We start from the raw sequence: 26,957 nt of genomic DNA on the forward strand, positions 1-26,957 counted from the left end.
TCGACATAACCTCGACAGAACTCAGCAGTTTTGTCGATGGTGGTTAACCTCATTCTTCGAGGAATAACACCTTTTATTGACAGTTTTTTCGACGGAAGGCGTTATTGCATCTACACTGTCCTTTGTGTTTACTCTCTCATGTCAACAAAGCAACTTGCTTTGTTGACAGAACTGGATGTAGTCTGGATGCTCAGTGTCGACAAAAACCTGTAGTCTAGACGTACTCCATAAGTATTTCTATGGTATCCTATCAAATACTTGTTATCCAAATTCCTTTTATGCAGCAGTAAGCATAATGAATATTGCAACTCTGCAGCACTGCTGAAACAGTAAAATAATCCCTATTGCCATTAGTTGTAACTGGATAAAATGCACAGGAAATTACATGTGAGCCTCGCCTTTATTTAAAAAAAAAAAAATTTTAACACATTATGACTGTGGGATAATTTTTCACAGCATTGAATGTTGAACAATTTCCAATGAAGTCAATGGGTGTCACTAGAAATGACAAGGAAAGCTTTAATATATTATCTTTAATGGCTAGAGAGGTGAAAAATATCAAATGACACTATGTACTGTATTTTCTTATCTACTGAATATTATATGTAATGCCTGTCTATATCTATTTATATTAAACTCATCTTCACAGAGATGTTTCACAGAGACATAGAAACATATCCTTCATTGTAAACAACACCAGTATCTAAATATTTATTATACATATTAACATTTGTCAGCTATTTTTTGATCCACGGATATGCTTTCCAAGTATCAAAGTTAATCCAGATACAGAATTAGGGTGTGTCTAGACTACTGAGTTTTGTCGACAAAAGTGGACTTTTGTCGACAAAACTATACCTGCGTCTACACTACCGCTGAGTTCTGTCGACATAACGTCGACAGAACTCAGCAGTTTTGTCGATGCTGGTAAACCTCATTTTACGAGGCATAACACCTTCTGTCGACAGAGTTCTGTCGACAGAAGGTGTTATTGCATGTACGGTTGTGTCTAGACTACAGGGTTTTGTCGACAAAGCAGCTTGTTTAGTCGACAGAACTGAATGTGTCTAGACGCTCTTTGTCGACAGAAGTTTTGTCGACAGATACTGTCGACAAAACTTCTGTCGACAAAACCCTGTAGTCTAGACGTACCCTTATTGAGTTTACTAGTAAACTGGACCTGTGGTATCTCAGGTAGGTGTATACTTTAATTCAAAAAGCATCTATGTATGGTGAATTATTATTATTCACTTTTTTAAGTTCGTCCCAAGCATAGTTATAAACCCCAAACAAAACACTTTAAAAATGTTTTGTTTGCTCATGTGTGTACACCACCACATAAGAGTAAAAGAACAGGCAATCAGCTGTTATGTATGTGCTCACTCAACACATGAAATATACAGGATGGACCTCCCTGGTCCAGTACCCTTGGAACTTAGTGGTCCTGAATCAAGGAGTTTGCTGGACCAGGCGAGGTAAATGCTCCTGTGCTAGTTGCCCTCCCCAACCCTATCCCTCCTCTGAGGCTCCCTTACAGACCATCAGACTCACTCCTGGCCATCTGCTCCAGCCATTGGGTTTGCTTCAGTCCAGAAGCATTCCCTGCCACTGGTCAACCCTGCTGCTGGCCTGGCTCTTCTCCCAGCTGCTGGCCCCCTCCTGTTGCCAGCCCAGCTGCACTTCCTGGAGGTCCTGGCCACTGGCCCCCTTCCAGCCAGCTCAGCTGTTGCTTCTGATGCTGGCCAGGGCTCTCAGGCACTGGCCCTCCTGCCAGCTCACCCAGGTGCAGATTCTAGACCGGCTGCACTCTTGGCTCTGACTGGGCTCCTGGCCACCCCCTGTGGTTGTGCCCCCTCCCTCCCTGCCAGCCAGCCCCTGCTTCCAGCCATTGAGGTTCTCTGATTGAGCAACATCCATGTTCCTGCTGGACCACACATGTTGTCAGTCTACAGAGTGCCAGATTTCAGAGGTTTAACATGTACCACAAGTTGGGAAATGTTTAAAAAATAAGAAAAGCGTATCCGACTCAAATTGCCTGGTCAAAGAGGCCACATTTCAGGAATAAATGACTATTCATTTATGTTAGCAAACTGAGGTTTAGTTTCAGGTACTTAAATACAAAACAGGGATTTTTTTAAATCAATTTAAGGCCAAATTCCAATGCAATGTTAACTACAGACTGGCTACCAGTGCCTCTACGATAACGACTGAAAATATTCGTTAACATTGAGTTCTAGCTGCAAGAGTCTAGCTATTTCAGAATCCTTATGTGCCATGAATAACAGTCAAATAACTATATAATTTGTAGTACTTACCCTTGAAGTGCTTTTTCTCCAAACCAATCTCCTTTCCCTAAAGTGCGGAGAAAAATTGGCTCTTCACTGGGAGAATCTTCACGAGTAACATTTACCTGTGGAAAAGAAACACACAAAACAAAACCTCAAGATTTTACTAATAAAGCCTACTATTTTCAGGATGTATGAGTCATCTCATGGTGATTTCAGTTAATGCTCTGGGGGGTCTGCTTCTCCTATTCAGACCATCCATTATGCCGAATACCAGGGTCTTAACTTTTTGCTCGTCATTCATTCTGCAGATATGCCTGAATAGCTGTAACTTCCATTGTATAACCTTCTGCAGTAGGTTCTCTTTTGGCTGAATCTTCCTATATAATTTCTTGTTGGTGACTTTCTTCGTCCATCCTATTCTTGGGATCTTTCTTCTAGATTTAACTAGAGTTAACTCTGAATAATACTTTAAAATGAGCAGAGTAAGAAAGAATGTTGGTCAAAGTGCAAGATCCAGTGCAAGAAATTTAGTGGGAAGAGACAATGGCAACATTTCACCCTTAGATCAAATTTGCAAATCATTCTTGCATTTTGTGGAAATCTCAGGTTTTGCACATGCAAATTCACATAGCAATTTGGGATTTCACATAATTTAATTTAGTTCGGTGTTGGGGGATTTGGAAAACTTTCTAGTTTGAGATCATGGTGAAAACCCCCTAAAACTCCCAAAACATTCCCTCTGCTTTCTCCTTTCTCTTACAGAAGCTCAACATAGTAGTGTTGAATCATTACTGAGCACTCTGCCTACAATACACTTTTTCAGTGACTCATCAAAGATCAGATGAGGGTAGCAGGGAAAGTGTAACAGATCAAATAGAACTGTTTGTAGCAGATGACAAAAAACTGAGCAAGTAAAGGAAGCCTTTTTATGTTTTAATCTATTTCTTTGTGAGCCTCTGTGCCTCCTAGGAAAGAAATGCCAAGGGATTATAGGGCTACCACCCAGTTTAAAGTGATGATACCCATTAATCACCAGATAATATGACATCAATGATGCACCTGTTAAATTTGTGACATTGATTTTTACAGGAAAATGGCATGCAGCAGCACAGCATGGCACATGATCTCACTGTATTGACCGAGCACTGAACAGTGCCAGACGATCAGCATGTGGTGAGTAGTAGAGTGCAAACTATTGATAGTAAACAATTTATTCACCTTGCAGCGTCCTGGCAGCAGGGCTCCAGCCTCTGCCTGAATATCTAGACTGCAATTAAACAGTTCCTTAGCTCAAGCCCTGCAAACTGGTCCCAGCTGGTATAGGACAGCCTCAGGCTTCTAATTGCAGTGTAGATATACCCTGGGAGACCAAAGGAGTAATTTTTGAAAGAAGGTAGGTTGCCAGGATTAAGGGATTTTAGGACCCTTCTTGATCAGCTAAACCAGGTTTTGCTGCTCAAAATTTCACTGCTGGACACACTGAACTATATGAAAATCAGAAATTGGAAAGCACTTTACAACTAATGATCTCTGATAATATATAAGCCCAATAATTGCATGGAGCATGTACATGCCCCGGTATGTGGGGCTGGAGTCAGATCCTTGTTTGGTTTTTTAACTATCTGGTGCAGAGTTCAGTTTGAGATGGTATGTGGCCACATTTGTAAAAGGTCCAGGCATACTCTAATCTATTTTATTTAACTGTTTTAGTGCCCGGGCTCTGGCACGGAGTTCTCGGAACTCAGGCCTGTGCTGTGTTGTTGTCATGGCATTGTTCCCATACACAGCAGAGATTTTGTATACTTGCCAAAAGCATTTATTAAATTTACTGATCTTCAGTTTCTGCTATCCATCATCTTCCACCAGAGTCCTTTCAGGAAATATAGAGTAGTGGGGTGGACACGTGTAACTCACACACCTGATGTGGTTCACTGTCCCATGCAGTGGCACCTAGACCACAGCAACAGAAAAGAACAAAAGACCTCTACAGCATGGACTGAGAGCCAGCTGGCAGATGCTCAGAGGCAGATGCTCCTGTACTAAGTTCCAGAAATCCCAGATTCAAATCCACCTTGTGGTGGTTACACATGCACACAGTATCCATGTCATTCTGAGTACAGAGGATGGAGTGCAGCCTGCTTTGAGTAAAGGATGACACAGATTAGGTCAGCGTGTCAGACTGTGTCTGGAGAGGAATGCTCATGTGGGGATCTTGTGTGTCATGGTTTTCTTCTTCAGAGAATCCTTCACCAGGGATGTCAGGTCTCTAATTTTCAACTTGAATGCCTGGAGGCACTTCTCAGAACTGCTGAACAGGTTGTTAAAAGTCAAAACAGCAATGCAGTGGGACTAAAGCAGGGTCCCTCTCTGGCCCCTATATGTAGGGGCTACCATGGGGTGCCGCATACTGTTCTTGCCCCAAGTGCCTGCTCTGCAGCTCCCATTGGCTGGAAACCATTGAATAGGAGCTGGAAGGAGGATGTGCTGCTGCTTCTGGGAGCTGTTTGAGGTAAGTGCCACCCAAAACCTACATCACTGAGGCCCTCCTTACACTCCAACCCTGATCCCCTCTAACCCTTTAAGTCCCTAATCCATAGCTTTACCTCAGACCCTACACGCCTCTCACATCCTAACCCAGTACCTCAACCCAGAGCCCCTTCCCACATCCTGTACTCCTTACTTGTGGCCTTACCCCAGATCCTGTATCCTCAGCCAGAGTTCTCATCCCTTCTTATGCCCCAGCCCCCTGCCCCAGCCTGGTAAAAATGAGTGAGTGAAGGAGGGTGAGGAGAGTGAGCAACAGAGGAAGGGGAGTGAATGGGGGACCCAGAGAGTGGGAATCTCCTGAGAGAAGAGATGGGATGGGGCGGTACAGATCAGACGAAGGGTACTTGGTTTTATGTGAGAAAGTTGGCAACCCCATAGGGATACCAGTTACCCCAGGCATGAGAGTATCATGAGGGATATGGTGGGAGAAAACCAGGAAAAGGAGTGGGAGGATAAGATGAAGGAACTTTCTGAGCACTCATAATGCATACATGCATATCACATAATTTTCTCCACCAGTGACAGACTTATTCACAAAGAAAATACACACTGTTTTTTCCTCCTTTTAATGAACATTTGACTTAAATTGTTTGATACATATTGGTTTCAGACACAGTCGGGATGAGCAAGATAGCTTTAGAATGGAACTGTCACATGCTCTCTCAGAAGACATACCAGAATGTGTGTCAGTCACATCAGCACTAACTAAACAACACTCTTCCCATATCAAATGTCCAGGGTTTGGGGTTTGTTTTTTGTTGTTTTATTATAAAAGGTAACAACACTTGCATTAACCTGTGACTTTATGCAAATAGGAGAACTTTAAATCAAAGTTTGGGATTAATCCATCCAATTAATTTGTCCCTCTGTTTAGTTTTATCTGTTTTTTCTGTATGTACGTATTTTTTGCAGTGGGAAATCAGTGTATTCTCTTGAACATCTGCAACCTACTATGGCAAGGAGCAGCATATTTGTCTAGCTTAACACTAAATAATATGGAATTTTCAAAGGATAAAAAAAAACAGTGGATCTGGCTTGTGACCACCTGGCCTCTCCATCATCCCCAGGCCAATTTAGTCCTGGGAGAAGAGGGAGCACGCAAAGTCTCCTCCCGCTGCGTTGCCTACATGGAACTGACAGCTGTTTTAAAATGGCTGGCAATTCTCTCTAGGTGGTGGGGGGCAAAGACTTCATGCACTTCCCCACCCCCAAGCCAATCAAGGCCTATGGGCAAGGGAGCACAAGACTTATCTTGGCCCCGCCCATTGCACCCAAGACCCCTCCCCTCACAGGGCAGACCAGGGCCACTTTAGAAATTTTTGAAGTAACCCCCTTTTAAAAATTATTTCCCATCCTTTGTCTAAAGCTACCAAGATTTTGAAGATAAACAAAGAGATTAAAAGCATGCCTCCCCTCCCTTGTAGCTTGCTAACTAGAGGTTTAGCATCAAACCAAGCACCAAATTTAGTAAATTTTCAATGGAAAGATGGTATATTTTATTTTAGTTCAGAAAGACAGTATAGCAGTTCTGGGGTCCCCATAATTTAAATCTTAACACAGATAAGTTTTTGGTCAGGGTTTATTTGTTCCATCCATCTATAGTGTAAATATACAGGGGCTATGGCAATACTAAAACATAATAATAATATTTAGAGCAAGAGATTAAAACATATATTTCCCATCAAAATCTAGTCCAACTTCATACTGACTAAATGTAACTCAATAGCAGTTATGTTTCATTCTTAGAAGGCATATATCCCCACAAGTCCTACCAACATAAAGGGCACCCATGTTGGCAGTCTTAGGTTATGTCTCTTCTTGAAATGCTTGCAAAGAAAGTCTTGAGCTAGCTGATCATGCAACCAAGATGACTTAACAATTGATTTCATGAACCAAAAAGTGTTCATTGTTAGTAGGTGTAAAACAGTGTGTGAGATCTGTCTTTGGTGTGTGTGTGTGTGAATTCTTTTTCTTTAGGTCATTCTCCCCTCCTGACACTATCAAGAAGTTTAATTAAATGTGAAATGTTGTAATGTTTGTTGCCCTGCAAGAAAAGAATTGATTGGCACTGCATTCCCAGAGTTACACCATCATTGAATATGACATTTGCTTTGAAAGGAGTAACAACAACTTACCTTTCCTTTGCTGATTATAAAGAAAGTGTCCCCTCGGGCACCTTGCCTGATAATGTACTCTCCATTTTCATAGTGTGTCTGCAGGAAAATTAACAAGAACAAAAGGAATCAGATTGTCATTCAGTTTGCAGTCCAGCAGTTTCACAAGATAAGGCAGGAGGAGGCAGGAAGGTTGAATATGTTTTATCCAAGCCTGACATCTGTCATGAGTTAAAAATTATCCTACGCCAAGAAATATAACAGTGGAAAATAAATCATTTATCCTACCCATTTTTCTTATTATTTTGTTAGTGCTAGTTTTTGTCTGGATGCCTTATCCTTAGGCCCTCAATCCAAGTATCATAACTGAACAAAACACAAGAATTTTTCAGCAGAGCATCAAGTATAATCTTAAGCTATGGTACTAAACTGCTTGTAACAGTTGTCCTTTCCAAATATTTTTATTTGTGTTTTGTGGTGTTCATTTTATTTTATCAGTGGCTTTATTTAGAAGTTGTTACTTTAAATCAGTTTAATTATTAGTCTGGATTTGTTGACCCTAGTTTATAGAAAAAAATCACTGCTAATATTCCATCCTATCCAATTGGAGTGAAATCTAAATGTGGGCTAAAGGAAATTCCTTGTGTTACACCAATCAATGTAATAATATTGGGGTGAATTTAGACCAATAAAAGCCAGTATGTTCCAAACTAAGTTCCTAAATCCATATTTGATTGGATAACTGACACAATTTTCAGAGGTGTTGGGCATCAGCAGCACAAATTAACTACAGGTATCAATAACAGGCAAATGCGGTCATGTCAAGTGACAGCATCCTACCTAAAATTCTGACCTAATTTCCCTCAGGTTAAATAAATGATGGTGGCCTTATTAAGCTTTTGTGGTGAATGTAATACTGATTGCTATATTCAGATCTCTTGTGCTTCCCCAAATTGTGGTATGACCCTTTGAAACAAGTAAGTTGTAATGAATGTGTTGTTTGAACACTGCAATTCCCAGTCAAGACTGTCAGATCTTCTATGTTCTCAAAGTAGTATATCAGCAGAAGCTTGGGTGGGAATGACTTAACTCAAGATGAAGGAATTGATCTGAACCTTCTAAATGGGCTGAGGCTTGGAAAGATCCTTATTTTCCCCCAAAGCAGTTTGTTGATCTGTCATTTTCACCTTCAGTCTTTTTGGTCTCTTTTGTACTCAGATGACAACACTCTACCATGAAAAAGGCTTCAGGTAAAATACTGAAGATAGCTGAGAAAAAGCGCTTAATTTAAAAGCTAATAAATGTAAAATAAAATATCTCTAGTGGGACAGGCAAATATGCATGCTTAATTAAACAGTAACTCAATTAACAAAGATATTTATTCCTAAAAAGCAATTAGTTTGAGTCTGCAGAGGTTTGTGCAATGTGCATTGATGGATCCTGATACAAAAGCTAGAGGAAACTGAAAATTTGAGCATCAGTAGGTAATGCAGTGTCTGAATATTCTTTACAATCTAAAGGAAAAATACAATAAAAATGGCATTAGTTTACAGTCAGTCACCATTGTTAAATAATTCTCATGACTCTTCAGGAAGGGAAAATCCATGAAAGTATTATTTTGGAATCTGTGTATAAGGCTATGGCTTCTGGCAAGTCTACCGTGAGCCTCTGAATTTGGGAGCGGAACACTTTTTGTGCCCCATGTAGAAAAGTTGGAAGAACAACAATGTTTAAGAGGAATCCATGAGACTCTGCAAGAACAAGCTCAGGATCTACCAGATCCTGACACAAGAATGACTTGAGAATGCATGAAGATTTGCATGAACAACTTGAGACCTTTGTAGGGGCCCAACTGTAGAAAGCTTGGAGCACTATTCTCTGAAAATCTAACGCCTTGCTGATTCCTCAAATCAGGAATATCATTAGTCACTGAAATGTTGGCCAAAGAGTTTCCAGAACTTCTTTCTGGAAAACTATTCTTCACAATATAACTGGTGCACTGGATCCCTATTAAATCTATGAACAGAAAGACTGAAAACAAAAATGACAAGAGAGATATGACCTTTCCTTGGCCTTTGAAAGGTGTTGGTAAAAGTGACTGGGATGAACAATCACAAAACATCTACACATGACTGATTTTTTCTAAAAGAGTTTTTTACCTGCTTCAAATAAATCTCTCTATGCTGAGCAATGCTCAGGTGAAATTCTAGTAATACTGAGGGCACTGAACAATTGCATTTAATTCTAATGCTTCCTATTTTTTATGATCCTTCTACCTGCCGCTAATCCTTCAACTATTGATCATATACCTTTAACTGCATGTCTCTCCCTGCTTCCTCTTTTATCCCCTCATTGTCAACAAATCTCAGTTTTTATGCTCTCTGTCATCTGTTCAACCTCTTCTTGATATTCAGAGTGTATCACAGCTCATCGTAGAAGTCTGACAAACACTTAACTGACTGAGACTTCTTCTAGGATTGTTATTTTTCTGGACTTGCTCTAAAGGACCTTATTCACTAATTTTTAAGAGATGCTCTCTAGTAAAATGTTTAGAGCCAGTCTATTTGGAAAGGGGTCCTTTAAAATAAACAAACATTTAGCATTTATACAATTATTTTTATCTTCCAAGACTACTACACACATTAAATAAACAATCCACAAAACAGCAGAACAAGACATGTAAATAAGCATTAATATCCACATTTTATGGTTGGAAAATTGAAGCATTATGATTATCTGCCTTGTCCAAGACCACAAAGAGAGTCAGCACCAGTCAGTCTTAGAACTAAGTTTTTCATTTTTCAGACACTGCCTTACTCCTTATTTACACTGCAGTTAGATAGAGAAATTGGACAGGAGCAGTATATCAACAACTGCACTTTTCAGAGGGCATATCCAAGGTGGTAAAGAGAGCTAATTCACCCTCTTATATAATATGAAAACGGAGTGTTGTTTAGGAGATTAAGGCAGCGATTCCCAAACTTTCATACATGGGGACCAGTAAATCCATTCACGAACTTTTGGAGAACCGTAACGTTTATTTGCATGTTCATTAATCAAATGATGAATATTCAAATAAGTTGTTTCTGGTCCTCCCAAAGCCCCCAGTGCCAGCTTTAGCAAAGTTTTTGATATGGTCACCCAGAATATTCTTGCCATCAAGTTAAAGAATATGGATTGGATAAATGGACTGTAAGACAGACAGAAAGCTGGTTAGAACAGGGTTTCCCAAACTTTTTACTTTAGTTGGAACCCTTTTTTTTCAGTACTGTTTTTTGCAGCCTAAAAATATAAACACATAAAAAACAAACTGAGAAAATACCAGACATATAACATGGTCTGGTATTTTCTTATTAGGTACGTTTTATTATTATTAGCTGTATCAGTTTGTAGTTTGGAACTGCCTGGCTGGTAAATGTGCTCAGGCTGCATGAGTGTGTCTACCAGCCAGACAGTTCGCAACTACTCAAGGGGATGGGGGCACAATAGAATCCCCAGGCCAGACTCATTCAGGCTTTGCAGGGGGTGGGGGAGCGCCCCGAGAGCTACATATGGCCGGGTCAGTCCCGCTCCCCCTCTGGCCAGCCCCACTTCCCCCAACCCCCTCCCGGACAGCCAGTTCTCCCCCGCTTCTTCTCCCAATCTCCCTTGGCCAGCCCCACTGCCCGCGTCCAACAGCCCTGCTTCCAGCTGCCGCTTCTCTTTCCCCCCACCCCCACATCTTCCCTGGCCAGCTCCCTAACCCCAACCTTGCGCTCCCCGGCAGCCCTGCTTCTGCCCGCCCCCCCAATCTCTCCTGGCCAGCTCCGATGCCCCAGGCAAGCCCTGCTTCCGGGAGCTGCTTCTCCCCTACTCCTCCTCCCAATTTCCCGGCCAGCCCCCTGACACCCGGCTAGCTCTGCTTCCGCTGGCTGCCCCCCACCCCAAATCTCCAAAGTCCACCCCAATTCCCCTGTCAGTGCTGCTTCCAGTGGCCGGTTCTCTCCCCTCTCCTGACCTCCCCTAGCTACACCTCTGCCGGGAGCCGGAACATCGGGCTGCAGGTTATGCCCAGGCTGGTCAAGGGCCTGGAGGACCCGGAACCACACGGGCACTCCGGGAGCCCAGAACACCCCAGCAACCATGCCGAGGCCCGGTATTTTTTTTCCTGCGTCCCGGTACTGGGCCGTGGACCATAGTTTGGGAAATGCTGAATTAAGGTATATCTTCTAGGCGGGAGAATAATTCAAGACACAGATTAATCAGAACATTAATTTTAAAATGTTATTAAAACAGAACATAGTATATAAATATTTAACAACAGCTCTTTAACAACATGGGCCAATTTCTGCAAACCCTTAGTCATGCAAACAACATTTATTCCTGAGCTAGTCCCACTGACAAATGGAACTGCTTGTGAGATCAAGAATTACTTGTATGACTAAAAGTTTGGAGGATCAACTCCAGGATTTATTTATTTCCCATATAATCTCCATGAGGTCCAAAAAGAGATAGATATGCATTCACTTAACACTTCTCCCACCCAGTGTGTGAATACTCACTCTCCACCTCTGTTTACTATGTGCCTGCCCAGTCCTAACTCTAGGAAATCCAGTGACTCAAAGTGCTCTACAGAATCTAGGAGAAAGAGCCCAAACTACTCAAGATACTTAAGACTAAAGCAGACTATGAAGAGCTTCAAAAAGATCTCACGAAACTAAGCGATTGGGCAACAAAATGGCAAATTAAATTTAATGTTCATAAAGGTAATGTATGCCATTACATACTGTCATACTCTACCTTCAGACAAGGGATATAAAATAGGTTTAAGTCCAGACAAGGAGTATAAAGTGGGTTTAAGTGTCACTAAGTTCCTTCAATACTCAGAATCCTTTGAAATAAGTGAAGTTTGAAGAAGGAACAGGAGCTTCTTCCCTTAGGAGAATTTCAGAGTCAGATGCTCCTCATGAACTTTTCCAATTTTAAATGCACCTTTGCTGGCTTTCTATGTGTGCTTTGAAAAATATTTACAGACTGCATAAATGGGATGGTGGGAACTTGACGTGTTCAACATTTAAGGGGAGTGTCCATCATTCATAGGGATTGTCAAGACACATGATGAACAACTGGATGTTTTGATTCAGTAGGAATGATTGCCCCAGTACTGGGACAGCTAGCTAACAGAACTTAACACTATCAGCCTTTATGTGTGGTCTGCACACACACACACGCAAAACAAAAAATAAGAAATAAAAGAAAGTATAGTAACTACACTAACAGCTATACAATGAGGCTGTGTCTACATTGGCACTCCTTTCCGGAAAAGGGATGCTAATGAGACCAGTCAGAATTGCAAATGCCGTGGGAGATTTAAATATCCCCCGCAGCATTTGCATGAACATGGCTGCCGCTTTTTTCCGGCTTGGGGTTTTGCCGGAGAAAAGCGCCAGTCTAGACGGAATCTTGCAGAAAATAAGCTCTTTTCCGGAAGATCCCTTTCAAGTAGGAATAAAGGATCTTCCAGAAAAGGGCTCATTTTCTGCAAGATCCCGTCTAGACTGGTGCTTTTCTCCGGCAAAACCCCGAGCTGGAAAAAAGCAGCAGCCATGTTCATGCAAATGCCGCGGGGGATATTTAAATCCCCCGCAGAATTTGAAATTCCGAAGTGTCCCATTAGCATCCCTTTTACGGAAAAGGATGCCAGTGTAGACACAGCCTGAGAGTCTACAGAGACTAAGAGGACGCTGGCACTGAGCAGCTTCATTGTTCTGGGTGATAAAAAGGAACTGAATGATGATGGTTAGGGTCACTCTGCCCTTTATGCCACTGGAATAGGTAGCATGATGCACATCGGATGCAAGCTTCATCTTAATGGACACTGCTGGTTAAAAGGTTCGGCTCCTGAGCAAGAGCTGCATGCACACTATGGATGTGAATATTTAACTGGTTAACCAGTTAACTGGTAAGCCCCAACCTCAATGGGTGAGGCTTATCTGTTAAGGTTAACTGGGGGATGGAGCAGTTCCCCACCTGCCAGGGAGCTGCTATAGCCCTGTGAGGATCCGCCACAGGCAGTGGCTGCTCTGACCAGTCTGGAGTCTGTGACAGTGGGGGATTCGCCAGCTCAGAGATGGGAAGGGGAGGGGAGTGACCTCTCCCACCTCCCCTCCTGTAGGGGTAAATTGCAGAAGAACTCTGTGGCTATGTCTAGACTGGCATGATTTTCCGCAACTGCTTTTAACGGAAAAGTTTTTCTGTTAAAACCATTTGCAGAAAAGAGCATCTAGATTGGCACGGATGCTTTTCCGCAAAAGCACTTTTTGCGGATAAGAGTCCATGCCAATCTAGACGCGGTTTTGCGCAAGAAAGCCCCGATTACCATTTTCGCCATCGGGGCTTTTTTGCGCAAAACAGTTTTTAGATGTCTACACTGGACCTCTTGCGCAAAAACATTTCCAGAAAAGGGCTTTTGCCCAAACAGGAACGTCAAAGCATTTGCGCAAGAAGCACTGATTTCGGACAGTAGAACGTCAGTGCTTTTGCATGAAATCAAGCGGCCAGTGTAGACAGCTGACAAGTTTTTATGCAAAAGCAGCTGCTTTTGTGGAAAAACTTGCCAGTCTAGATGCAACCTGTACATGTGAAGTATAGGGGTGGTAAGGCCTGCATTCCTCCCCCCTTAACATTCCCCCCCCCCCCACCCTTCCCCTACTACCGATGAGCCAGAAGTAAGCCTCTAGGAACATACACCATTGTAGCAAGAACAAATTGTAGATAATGGCAGGAACATAACAATTTTGTTTACTTAAATGTACTGATCATGTAAACAAAGTCAAAGGACAAGCGGTACAGGTGAGCCATACTGTAACAGGCAATGAGTAACCCCTGGAAATTTCCAAACTGCCACAAACAAGGTAGAGAGACAATATTTAAAGCTGCACCAGAGCAGAGCAATTTGGACCTCACCTATGGGCTTTGGGTACCGGCACCTCGGAAACTAAGACAGTCTCCCACTTTATCCACAGCCAAAACGGGGTTCCCCAGCTAGCAGAAGGGATGTAAGAAATGCTGCTTTTCCTATCATGTTGTTCTTTTAGTTAAAGGGCACAACTGATAGCTGTCAGGAAATAAACTGCTTGTGTTTGACAGATACCTGTGTAGATTTTTTTGTACTTTGAGAACCCAGTGACCTGAGACTCACTCTTGCAGGCAACACCTTCCCATTAATTGATTAACTGGTTAAACAATATGTTTAACTAATGAACCAATTGAACAGGGTTTTACATCCCCAATACACACCAGGAACAAAAGCCATGTGTTCAAATATATACAGATGAAGAAACAGAAACTGTAGACAATACATTTCTTCCTAATAAAGTGACCATTTAGTTTGCTCATTATTTTGATTTTTTTTAAAGTTTCCCTTTATGTACAATGAAAATAGCCATTAAAGTCTCCAGAGAATGAGGTTTTCAGCTGCTTTGAATTATTCCTATAATGTTAGGGGGGGTTATTTTAAGTACTGTAGTATCCATTCCTTGAACCCTATTGTTAGAGATATAGTCCTGGAAAGTGTAAGGCATTCAAGACACTATATTAAGATGTGCCAGACAAACAGACATCTGGGGCAATCAATATTGAGTGGAAGAATCACTGGGTTAAATGTGGATTCCACAACTATAGTTATGTGAAAAAAACAACAACAACCCAGGCTTTTGAAACTATGCCCTGAAGAACGGGCCTTTAACCCTTGGGATTGGAGTTTAAGGGCACATCTACACAGTAGCATTATTTCTAAATAACTCGCATTATTTTTAAATAACTAAGTGAGTGTTTACACAGCAAGCACATTATTTCAAAATAACAAGCGTTTTATTCCGGATTCTGTAACCTTCATTTTAGGAGGAATAATGCCTATTTTGAAATACTTCAGATGGGTAGCCAAGTTAGTCTATAACTAGAAAAACTTAAAAAACACCTTACAGTCTAACAGCACCTTAAAGACTAACAAAACATGTAGATGGTATCACGAGCTTTCGTGAGCAGAACCCACTCTTCAGATGACTGGAGTATTAAAAGTCCAGATCCAAGAATAAATAAGGAAAGGCTAGGGGAGAGCAAGAGGGAGAGAGGAGGGGAGAAAAGAAAAAAAAAGAGGGAAAAAAAGTGAATTAGATTGTTCAAGTTACAATAAGCTGGTAAGAACAATTTGTACCTCTTTAAGTACCCACTGTTTGGTTGGTTAAGTCATTAGGATGTGGAAGGTAGTGTGTTTTTATTCATTCATTTCTGATAGGAATCAAACTTGTAAATGAAGTTAAGTTCCAACCCTTCCCTGTGTATCTGGCTTGTGGAATTGGCCTGAAACAACACGGTGACTTTGAGATCCATTAATGAGTTCAAGGTTAAAGTGTTCTCCAACAGGTTTCTGTGTGTTGCCTTTTTGGATATCTAATTTGAGTCCATTAATTCTTTTCCGTAGAGACTGTCCAGTTTGGCCAATATACATGGCAGAGGGGCATTGTTGGCATTTGATGGCATAGATCACATTAGTGGATGTGCAGTTAAACAAGCCCCTGATATAGTGGCTGATTATTTCGAAATAGTGGGGCAGCTGAGGTTATTTTGAAATAAGAGGTCTCCAGGGATTCTCACAGCTGCCCTGGTGGTCACTCTGTCCACACTCATGAGAACTCTATAGTTCTGTTTCCCCTGCAGACCTTAAAGCTGCAACCTCAGGGGAAACAGTTTGTGGCACAATGAGAGCCATGCAAGCACCTTGCCACATAGAAGCGCCCAGCTCTGCCTTTGCTGCTGCCATGGCAGATCCCTTCATGCTACCTGAGTCCCTCCTGGCTGCCAGCACAGCTACAGGCCGCTCCCAAGCCCCTGCCCCCGGGGGCAGAGAAGGCGGGCCCCATCCTGGACTGGTGCAGAGATCCTGGATCTCATTGAGATCTGGGGAGACAAGGAAAACTTCCAGGATCTCTGCACCAGGCACAGAATGGCTGACAGCCTGGACCAGAGGGGCCACATGCGCACCCAAGAGCAGGTGCGCATGGAAGTAAAGGAAGTCAGGCAGGTCTATACCAAGGCCAGGGAGCACAGCTCCTGCTCAGGGATGGCACCCCAGACCTCCCCCTACTTTTACCAGCTCCACTTCATCCTGGGAGAGAGGTCAGTCCCTTCCACCCCCACTTGTTGTGGACTCTGGGCAAGAGATGCTTATTAAGGAGGAAGAGGACCAGGCCATTGATACCATGATGCCTGCAAGCTAGGAGCTCAGACAGTCTCTGGAGCCGGTATCACCCTCCCAGGATGTCACCCAGGATCAGACAAAGCTGGGGAAGGCCCATCAGGTAAGCTCTATTTCTTTCCCTAGACACACACAGGAGGAGGCAGTGGGCAGCGAGGGGTTGTGCACTCCTCACTTGACCTTCTTGGCTTGGGCATTGCACAGGAACCTGTGCATATGGGTTCATGTGGAGCACCAGTCTGGAACAGACAGCTGCAATGACGCTGCCTCAGAAAACCCTTGTGCTTCTGCTCCCAGGGTTTCTGGAGAGGCCTACTTTATTCAAGACTCTGAGGTGAGAAACCCTCCCACCACAAATCACCACTAAAGAGGCTGGAGTCCTGGACACACACACATAGCAGTGCCGTGCATGCCACATCGGCATGCCTGCTATCTTAGGACAGCACGCACTCCCAGGCAAGTGCAGAGAGGCAGAGGACACTGAGCCCCTGCAAGGGGAGCTTACAGGAAGGGGAGGAAGTGGACCCTCCCCGGCAAGCAGGCTCTGCCACTCACACATATCTCCCCCACCACCCTCCAGTGGGCAGGGTCAGAAGTCTTCTCCCTGAGGGGAGCTGCCACCGCCCTACCCAGCATGTGCCCAGCATGCAGGGAAGCCAAGCAGCCCTGTCTCCCCTCTCCTGCCTGCAGGATCCTGGCCTGTCCAGGATCTTCACATGCCCTGCTTGTCCCCAGGATGTGGGGGTAGTGAGACTCCCTCCGAGGACATATGTGCTCCTGCAGGAAGGGGCCTAGCTCCAAGCACATCACTTTCTGACATGAGATCTTTCGGTGTCGGCTCAGATATTAGAGCAAGGCTTCATGCATCCTGTCTCCTGGGATTACTGCCCTTCTCTTTGTTCTTCACAGGTGGACCAGCTGTGAGTGAGGCACCTGTAATACCTCCAGTGCCAGCCTCCTCACTACCGCAGACAAGATCATGAGGACCTGGAGTGGAAACACATCTCCTGCCTGCATAACCCCCAGCAGTCTCTGAAGTGGCAGGACTAGTTGTGGGAAGTGGACCAGGAGCTTCGCCTTACCACCTGGTGGGAGCTGGCACAAAAGACCTGCAGCAGGTGTGCAGCATACTCAGCCACCGTCAAATGCATAGTCACTTCCTTCTAGTGGTCAAGCAGCAGCCCCCCCTGCTCCCACTACTCTGGCTTCTCCCCTAATCCTCCCTTGTGGCCACCCAGGGCCCCACAAAAGAGGCAGTGGGACTGCCCAAGGCAGGCGCCACTCTCAGCCCCATCCCTGAGCCTCTCCTTTCCCTTCCTCACAGGTTCTTTCCCCAGTTTTCATTACCTCAAATTAAAGAAAAAAACAAGTTCATTGTTCCAAACCAAAAAGTCTGCTTTATTGTATCTGCAGGCGATAGGTGGGGGAAGGAGGAGGAATGGAAGGCAGGGGAAGGGAGGGGTGAAGGAGGAAAGGGACACTGGAACACTGCAGAAGTCCCTTGTGGGGAGGCTCAAGGGAGAGTGTCACAGGTGTCCTTATCTGAAACTCTCCCTCAGGACCCTCCTGGATGCTCACAGCCTCCAATGGGCCTGCTGGAAGGCAGCCACATGTGGCTGCTCAAAAGCCCCGGCAAGCTGCTCGGCCTCTGCCCCTCGCTCTGGCAGAAACATCTCCCCCTTATTCTTACAAATATTGTGGAGGACAGAGCAGGCAGCCACCACTTGGGGGATGTTCCTCTTGCAGAGGTCCAGGTGGGTGTGGAGGCAGTGGAACCTCCCTTTTAGACACTTGCAGGAGCACTCTACCATGATGTGGCACCTACTGAGCCTGATGTTAAAACTTTCCTTTGTGGGGTCCAGGTGTCCCGTGTAGGGTTTCGTTAGCCAGGGGAGAAAACGGTGGGCAGAATTCCCCATGATGTGCACATCCTTGATCCTGATGGTTCAGTCAGGGAAAAAAGTGCCAGCATGCATTTTCTGGTAGAAGCTGGAGTTACTAAAGATGCAGACATTGTATGCCTTTCCCGACTACCCGACACTAATGGCCGTGAAATGGCCGTGGTTGTCCACGACGGTCTGCAGGACCATGGAAAATGTAGTTGATGTAGTCGGATGTAGTTGACGTAGTTGATGTCAGATGCCCTGTGATCGGGGGCCTGGAGGATGATGTGGGTGCCATCAATGCCCCTACCCTGCAGTTGGGGAAGCCTATGGTGGTAAAGCCATTGATGAAGGTGTCCACGTTGCCCAGGAAGGTGAGCCTGCGCAGCAGGATGATACTGATGTCCCTCATCACCCATAGAAGGAGAAACAGAATCACAGGATTGCCAGAGCCCTCAGGAGGTCCATGAGCCCAACCTCCCTTGCCTCCCACACCAGGCCCAACCCCAACTAACTCCATCCCCAGCAGGGCTTTGTGAAGCCAGGACTGGAAAACCTCCCAAGGGGAGCTTCCACCCCCACTTCCATAGGAAACCCTTTTCCAGCAGTTCACCACCCTCCCCAAACATAGTAAGAGAGTCATACCTTCATGACCCCGATGACAATCGATCTCCCCACGCCAAACTGGTTCTCGATGGAGCAGTAGCTGTGCGGCATGGCAAGCTTTCAGAGGCTGATGGTAACCCACTTCTGGAGGGGAGGTGGTTGCTGTGATATGGGTGTCCCATCACAAGAGGGCAGGAGAGAACCACTTGCAGAGCTCCAGGCAGATGTCCTTTCATATGCAGAAATTCTAGAGCCACTGCTGGTCGCCCCACTGCTCTATGATACTAGTCGGAACTGGGGTCCAGTTGCCAGAAGAGGCGGTGCATGCTTATCGGATAGTCAATATGATAGTTAACTAGATGTTTCCCCCCACTTGCTGCCTCTGTCAGAGAGAGGCAGCAAAGAGGGGAGAACAGAGGGGTACTTCAAAGTGGCAGAGTCTCTTGGAGCCCAGGGTCAGAGTCTCTTGGAGCCCAGAGAGGGTTAAGTTCAGCAGCAGGAATGAGAAAAGAAATCTGTAAGCCCCGGCTCTGGCACGGGCAAATACGAGATCTTAAGAAGTAAAGGAAAGAGGCCTTTAACAAGTATGAACAAATGCAGAAGGATGGCAGTGGCAGTCTCACTTCTGTACGCTGCAGCAGATTAATTTGGGAGCATATAAACAAGAGTTTGATATAAAAAAGAGTCATCTAAGTGTAGCTGCAGGACAACTGGAGAAAGTAAGGGGAAAACTAAAAAGAAGGAGAATCAAGTTTTACAGGGTATGATAACAAGATTAACCCTGGAGTAAGGTAGAACCCCTCTGGATCATAGCCATTGTGATTTAATTATTGAGAACCCATGGCAAAAGTTAGCGTTCACCAATAAGCAAGTAGTTGCAGTTGTTTCTGGGGAGTGGAACAACATCCCTGAGTGGGAAGGAGATCCAGAGGAGATTTAAAAAGGAATCAAAGTAAAGAAACTAGAATTTGCAATTAATATAACATGGCTTAAACAGCATTCCACAATACCAACTTCCTAAATAAAGAGAAACAGAAAAATAGAGGAAACAACATAGACTGTCAAGCACTGGAAAGCTGCTCTGCAGGCAGAGTAACAGGCTGTCCAGACATATAATTTGCTTGAACAAGTGAAGCAGGAAAATGATAAATTAAACAAGTAAATTGTTAAAAACCTGGAAAAGGAATGAAGCACCATCCCCTGTTGTAAACAACAGACTGCAAACACTTTCACAGGGACTGAAGAATGGGGACAGAAATAGAAAAGGTGGCCCTGGCAAATTTAAAAGATTAAATGGGGTCCACTCCATTGTAACCACAATCAGATGAGGGGCAAGCCCAAAAGAATTAAGGTTAGTGTTTCTGTTCTTCTCTCATATAGAATTTTAAGGGTACATGACAAATAAGATTAAAATGGCTAGTGAAACAAACTAGGCACATTGGTGCAAAAATTCAGGGAAAAAACCCTCATGAAAAGGAGAAAAGGTATACTATTTCTTTGAACAAATATTGCAAAAGTTTAAGCACAGCCCATGGTCCGACAATACCATGCAGATCTTTTAAGCAAATTGGTAAAATATTGATTGGTTTACAAACCCTTAATCTATCTACCTACCTATATATTGCTGTTGTTTGGCTGTTATGAAAAACCTGTACTAAGAATTTTAAAATATTAGCTGATTGTAGAAATAAACATTTGGATTTACCCAATGAAAGGAACCAGAAGGTGTGGGGGCTAATTGAAAAGTCCACCCTTCTTCTAAATAAGTAATGGACAAATCTGTGCTCCTGGGAAGGAGCCATTTAGCAGAAAAGCAGCACGTGAAAGGGGATAAGAAGTTTTGGCACCCAGTGTGGGCATAGTAAAAGGAATAAGGGAAAGCAGTAATACAGGCATTGGAAAGTTAAATTACTAGGAATGAGAAAAGTTTTCATTTGAGGAACAAAGCAAGTGATTAAAGGTATGAGGAGGTGAGAAGTTGACTCCTTCTGTGGGTGTCTGGAAGGAATTAAGTAATTGTAATGTGTAAGAAGAAAACGTGCTTTTAAAAAAAAGAATCCTTGTCTCTTTGCTGCCTCTTTCCTAAGCAATGTGTAAAGAAACAATCTGCATTGTAAATCTGTTTTGTAGGTTTCAAATAAATTAATTTGGTTTTGTTTTAAATAATGCCCTTTCATGTAAAGTTGCAAACTGATAAGACACTCTTTGCCAGACAGATGACTAGTGCTGCTTGTCTTCTCGCATTTAAACCTTCAGGTACCTCAGCGCTTTATAAGCTTCAAAATCTTGTTACAGGCCAAATTGTAACTAATATTTGGGACAGCCAAAACCCCCAAAATAAACATGGGTTCTGGATTTCTTATTTTTTGGGTAACAAATCAGACCCAATGTGTTTTTGCTGTGTACTTTAAAAGCAGAACTTAAAAGTGAAAAGAATCAAATTTCACTGTGTCCCTTTTCAAGGCTGAGTTTATATCTTTGGATCTGAAAGCAAGCCAGAAAGTTGTGTGTGAATGTAGGCCTGGCTGTTATAGAAGGAGTCTGTTGTTCACAGATGTTAAGAGGGGGTAACACACACACCATCCTCTAAGTAAAAGAAAATCACTATAAGGGTGTGTCTAGACTACAGGGTTTTGTCGACAAAAGTGGACTTTTGTTGACAAAACTATACCTGCGTCCACACTGCCTTTGAGTTATGTCGACATAACATCGACAAAACTCAGGAGTTTTGTCGATGTATGTAAACCTCATTCTACGAGGAATAACGCCTTTTGTTGACAGAGTTCTGTCAATAGAAGGCATTATTGCATCTACACTGTCCTTTGCGTCCACACTGTTATGTCGACAAAGCGGCTTGCTTTGTCGACAGAACTGGATGTAGTCTAGACGCTCTTTGTCGACAGAAGCTTTGTCGACTGTTATCTGTCGACAAAACTTCTGTCGACAAAACCCTGTAGTCTAGACATACCCTAAGAGTAAAGCTTCTCAGTTACTACCTGTAAATAAATTTGGAGCTCCACAGACAAACTATTAAAGACCTAGTCTGCTGTATAAGAGGGAAACTGAGGCATGGTACCCCATTAATTTAATAAATGAGCAGTGGAATGATTTACCTGGAACCCACAAAGAGTGGACGTTATTGAGGCTTGGATGGTTTACAAAACAAAAGCATAAGTAATTATTGGGTAACAGCAGGCTGATACAAGTATTCTTGCTGATTTTTTTAACAGAAATACGCTATATACAGATGTGATCTCCTCACCCCAGAAAAGATATTTTGGCCTTGGAAAGGGTTCAGAAAAGGGCAACTAAAATGATCAGGAGTTTGGAACAGGTCCCATATGAAGAGAGGCTAAAGAGACTGGGACTTTTCAGCTTAGAAAAGAGGAGACTGAGGGGGGATATGATAGAGGTCTATAAAATCATGAGTGGTGTGGAGAGGGTGAATAAAGAAAACTTCTTCATTAGTTCCCATAATATAAGGACTAGAGGACACCAAATTAAATTGATGGGCAGCAGGTTTAAAACTAATAAGCGAAAGATCTTCTTCACACAGCACATAGTCAACCTGTGGAACTCCTTGCCACAGGCGAGTGTGAAGGCTAGAACTATAACAGAGTTTAAAGAGAAGTTAGATAAATTCATGGAGGTTGGATCCATGGAGTGCTATTAGTCAGGGTATAGGAATGGTGTCCCTGGCCTCTGTTTGTGGAAGGCTGGAGATGAATGGCACGAGACAAATCACTTAGTCATTGTCTTCAGTTCATCCCCTCCGGGGTACCTGGTGGTGGCCGCTGTCAGCAGACAGGCTACTGGGTTAGATGGACCTTTGGTCTGTCCCAGTACAGCCATTCTTATGTTCTTATGTTCTAAGCTCAGGGCTCAGGGTTGGGGGTCTCACTGGATCAGCTTGATTTTCATGCAAACCTGCTCCTGGGTTCGCATGTGGCCTTTGGTGGCCAGGCTGGCAGCTATCCTGCCCTAGATGACAGCATTCCTGTGCCTAGGTTGGAGATCGTGGATGTTGGAGGCCTCCCCCCAAACCTCGATGAGGTCCACCATCTCCCCACTAGACCAAGCAGGTAGCCGCGGGTAGGCTCCTGGGAGCTGCCAGACTGGTCCTGGGAAGAGGGGGAGGTGCTGGGTGGCAGCAGATGGCAGGCTCATGTTGTGCCAGGTGCAGGGTCTGCTGGCTGGGTGCTGGCAGGCTTGCAACTGGCACAAGCACTGTAGCCAGACCGTGCCCCTTTAAGGGCTCCAGGGCTGGGAGGGGGGCAGAAGAGTTTCCCTGGTTTGGCCCAAAGTGGCCACCAGGGCAACCTGGGAAGGGCTAGCCTCCAACTAGTTTGAATTAAGTGGCTACACAGCCCTTAATTCGAACTACTTAATTCAAACTAGGCATTAGTCCTCGTAGAATGAGGTTTACCTAGTTTGAATTAAGTGCTCCGCTAGTTTGATTTAAATTCGAACTAGTGGTTTGTATGTGTAGCCTCTATTAAAGTTAATTCGAAGTAACAGCTGTTAGTTCAAATTAACTTTGTAGTGTAGACATACCCTAAGAGTCACACTTATTACCTTCCTAAGCTAGAGAAAACCCAGAGTACCGTGACTGCCCCCTTGGTTAACTTCTCAGTTTCCCTCGGTTTGGACTGGGGGAAATTAGTTGATCATTTGCTTTTAGAAGCAAAAGTCATGCAGTTCTTACAAGGAACTCAGAAGAATGAGGGAAGGCGAGGTCTCCAAATAACTCATGCAAATGGAGATATGATTAAAATTGCTGGTGCTGAAAAAGAACTTACTGCTTACCACTGGTATGATGTTTTTACAGGCTGGTCTCCCATGTCTAAGGTATATTGTCATTTGTGCTTCACCCACTGATGATTGTATTGATATTGTCTTGCATTTGCCTAATTGGAATGATATTTATGTGTAGCTGGACAAAAAGAATGTTTATGAAATTGCAACCACAAGCTCAAATTGCCTCCCAATATATAGCCATGAGACAATTATATAAGATATGACCCACTCAAGAATTGTTCTTGAGGGATCAAAAGGGGGATATGTTGGAATTGAAAATTTTATTCTTTTTATATTTGTATTTTAGGATTAATAATGTAGCAATGTAAGGTAACATATTATCACATTTAATATTTTACTAAATTAAGCCCTTTAGTAAGATATATATTTTAAAGTTTAGTAAGTAAAGAGACAGGATTTCATATTGTTTCTGTGTTAATGAGACTAGAGGAATGCTGAAGGCTAAGGCCTTAATTGTTTGATTTACACTGCCTTTTTGCTTTGCCCAATGCTGATATTGATGTTATGTATTCCTTGAGAAGTCCTTGTAAAAGATTATTTATGTGTGAAAGTAGTATGTATGTGTCGAGATAAAGGTGCAAAAGTTATTGCTCAGAACCAGATGGCCGAAGGAGGAGGGGTGAGTGTGGGCGAAAACTAGACAACTCAGCGTCAAAGAAAAACCATCTATAACCATCGATGTGTACCCCTACTCACAAAATGATTGGATATTGGCAGACTGACAGCCTTAAAGTGGAGCAAACACCCCTGAAAGATGATTGATTCCAGGATGAGCTTTGGAAAATGTTTTGGGGACACTGACACCAGAGAAATAACACTCCAGTCATGGGCTGACACAGAGAAATCCATAGACTTCAACAGAGAAAAGGATTATAAAAGCACGGTGCTTTGCTATGGAACTTTGGGTTCATCTTGCCACCAACTCCAGAGGAGCATCGGATCGATCAACTGACAAAGGCCCTGTTCCCCCTCTGTGTTCAATCTAGCTGGGCACTAGATTGATACAGAATCTGGACTGGTAACTATAACATGGTCTGGCGGGACTGTGTGTATGGTGTTTGTGTGATTGAAAAGCATATGCAACTGTTGTATTCTCAATAAATGTGGCATACTGCCTTTTCCCCTATAAAAGATCTTGTGTGCTTTGTTTAAGCATAACAGCGGTGCTGCTGCTTTGAAACACTGCCGCAGCAAAAGGGGCACTGCTGCCCTATTGACTATGCATTGACTATTCAATTAGTCAATTACTCAATATTTAACATCTTTAGTGTGCAGGGGAAGGCAGGAGCAGCACGTGAAGAGAGGTGAAGAGTTGCCCCGCAGGGAGTGGCAGGTCCAGATTCTGCCACAAGGACAGCCTGCAAAAACTGCACCAGAAGGTGCAGCATGAGGTCAAGGAGCTGGAGCTGGAGATTGCTTGGCAGCAGGTTTGGCTCCATGGCAGAAGTGCTGTGGTGTCCTCAAGGGCAACCAGAGCTGGCTGTGAAAAGGCTTTGGTGTCCCTCAAAGAGGTAGGCAAAGCAAAGGAGTCTAAGACACAACTGTACAGGGAGGTTTCCTTTAAGCACAAGCCTCAGGAAGCAGCTCCAGGAAGTGAGTGCTGTCCTGATGCCCTGCCTCAAGTGCGTCTGTGCTTCTGGGAGTGGGTGACTTAAATGCAACTGAGGCTTCAATCAGTGTGGACACTCTATTTTGAAATAGCTCTGCACTATTTTGACTGGTATTTGCAGTGTAGATGTGATATTTTGAAAATTCAGAGTTTTTATTCCAAAATAACGTTGTTGTGTAGACATACCCTAAGGGTTCAAGCTGTATAAAGAAACAACTGAACAGTTGTTCCTGTTCTAAAAACTGGCACATGACCAAGTGAGGAAGCTCACTTGTGGGGTTAGAAAGACTCACATCTACCAAAGCCTTAGGTTGAACTTGAGGTGGACTCTGACAAGTTTTTAGCATTTATATAATTTATTTCATTTTTTTAATAAATGTCTTCTCTATAATGTTTTTACCTCAGGAATGAATGCACATTACTGTCCGAGGGCTGGAAGGTTACTAGTGTATGCTATTATAGTCCACAAGGAGAAGTTAATCATAGGTGCTGAGGAAGCTGAAGTGATGTGTAGAGAATGGGAGCCTAAACTCTTGATCTGTGGTGAAAGACACATGGAACTCTATTCAAGAGAATTGGCAGGTGTCAATTCAATCTTAAAAGAGTGTCCCAGAGGAAAATTGGCCAGGGGAGAGGGATAAAGGAGAGGGTCAAAGGTGCAGTTAATCTTGAAGCTGTGATACTTATAAGTACATAACTAATATTGTTCATATTCACAAGAGAGGAAGAAGGAGAGAGAAAGAAATGTCATGAACACTCAGCTTTGAAATTCAAGGTCCCTTAACATTTTTCAATGAGTCTCAAATCTAAAAGTGAGTGTGTAAATTAAACAATTACATTTACAAAAAGAAACTGGTCAGAAAGACAAACATACATTAATTTCTCAATGACTGAACATTCTTTAAAAAATTACATATTCAAAGCATATTTTCATGGACAAAATGAACAAAAATATTCATCTGAATATAAAAATTATGATTATAAAAGTCTCTGATTCCCATTCATTAGGGATCCTTTCCAAAGCTCATTGAAGTCAATTGAAAGATTTCAGTTGACTTTAGTAGGCTTTGAATTGGGTCTCATAGAAGGAAAAAGAAAGTGTGAATATTAATCCAATCCAGTTATTAACTGTTTTAAACTCTCTTGACCAATTTCTCAACTGTACTAAGTCAGCATAACTCCATCAATTGTACACTATCTGAGAATCAAAAACTCTATATTCATCACTCTCTTCCTTTCAAATTCCTTATCAGAATATCTACTTAATACATTAATTCTTACTACTTGTCTCAGTCAACTATTATCCACATAAAACTCATGGCTCTTGACCCTGATCCTGAAAACACTTTTAGATAAGTGTAGCTACTGCTTAATATAAGTGTTTTCAAGGTCACTGTCCAAGAGTTCACTTTATCATTTTTTCAATACATGGGAAATTCTTGGAAACGTTTTACTTTGGAATAAACACTAGGCATTTCTGCTTCAATCTTAATGGGTGAGGACACAATAGCTTCTTTTAAGTAAATGCACACTTTTGAAGATTTAATTCTCTTGTTAGAAATAACTACACAGCATGCTAGAAAACGTTCCTGAAGACCAGTGAGCTCTATCTAATCCAGATGTATTTCATTTATTTAGCCTTAATACTGTACTATAAAATGAATGTAATGTGTGTGTCCTTCTAGTAAAAGAGATTATTGAGATCAAAGGATATTTTAATAACTTAAGAGAACTTGAAAGAAAGAACAGAATCCATATATGGGAACTATAACCAATCTGAGCAACTTTTTGCCTTCAGCACCTTTGCCACAAGATGTCATCCTCTGCTATACTCTTCGAACACAAATTTCATCTATC

At 43.0% G+C, this 26,957-nt stretch overlaps 1 protein-coding gene across 2 annotated transcripts in view; it reads right to left on the reverse strand.

Moving 5' to 3' along the window:
• PRKG1 (protein kinase cGMP-dependent 1) overlaps positions 1-26,957 on the reverse strand; it is a 935,506-nt gene that overhangs the window by 190,623 nt on the left and 717,926 nt on the right. For both annotated transcript variants that reach the window (XM_075935047.2, XM_075935046.2), the window contains exons 6-7: positions 6,971-7,048; positions 2,316-2,410 (exon numbers count right to left, since the gene is read on the reverse strand). In XM_075935047.2, coding sequence (XP_075791162.1) covers positions 2,316-2,410; positions 6,971-7,048 — 173 coding nt within the window. The remainder of the gene's footprint in view (positions 1-2,315; positions 2,411-6,970; positions 7,049-26,957) is intronic.

This window comes from Pelodiscus sinensis, chromosome 8, assembly GCF_052426305.1.
Source record: "Pelodiscus sinensis isolate ZL-2025 chromosome 8, ASM5242630v1, whole genome shotgun sequence".
In the NCBI taxonomy this organism is placed as follows: domain Eukaryota; kingdom Metazoa; phylum Chordata; order Testudines; family Trionychidae; genus Pelodiscus; species Pelodiscus sinensis.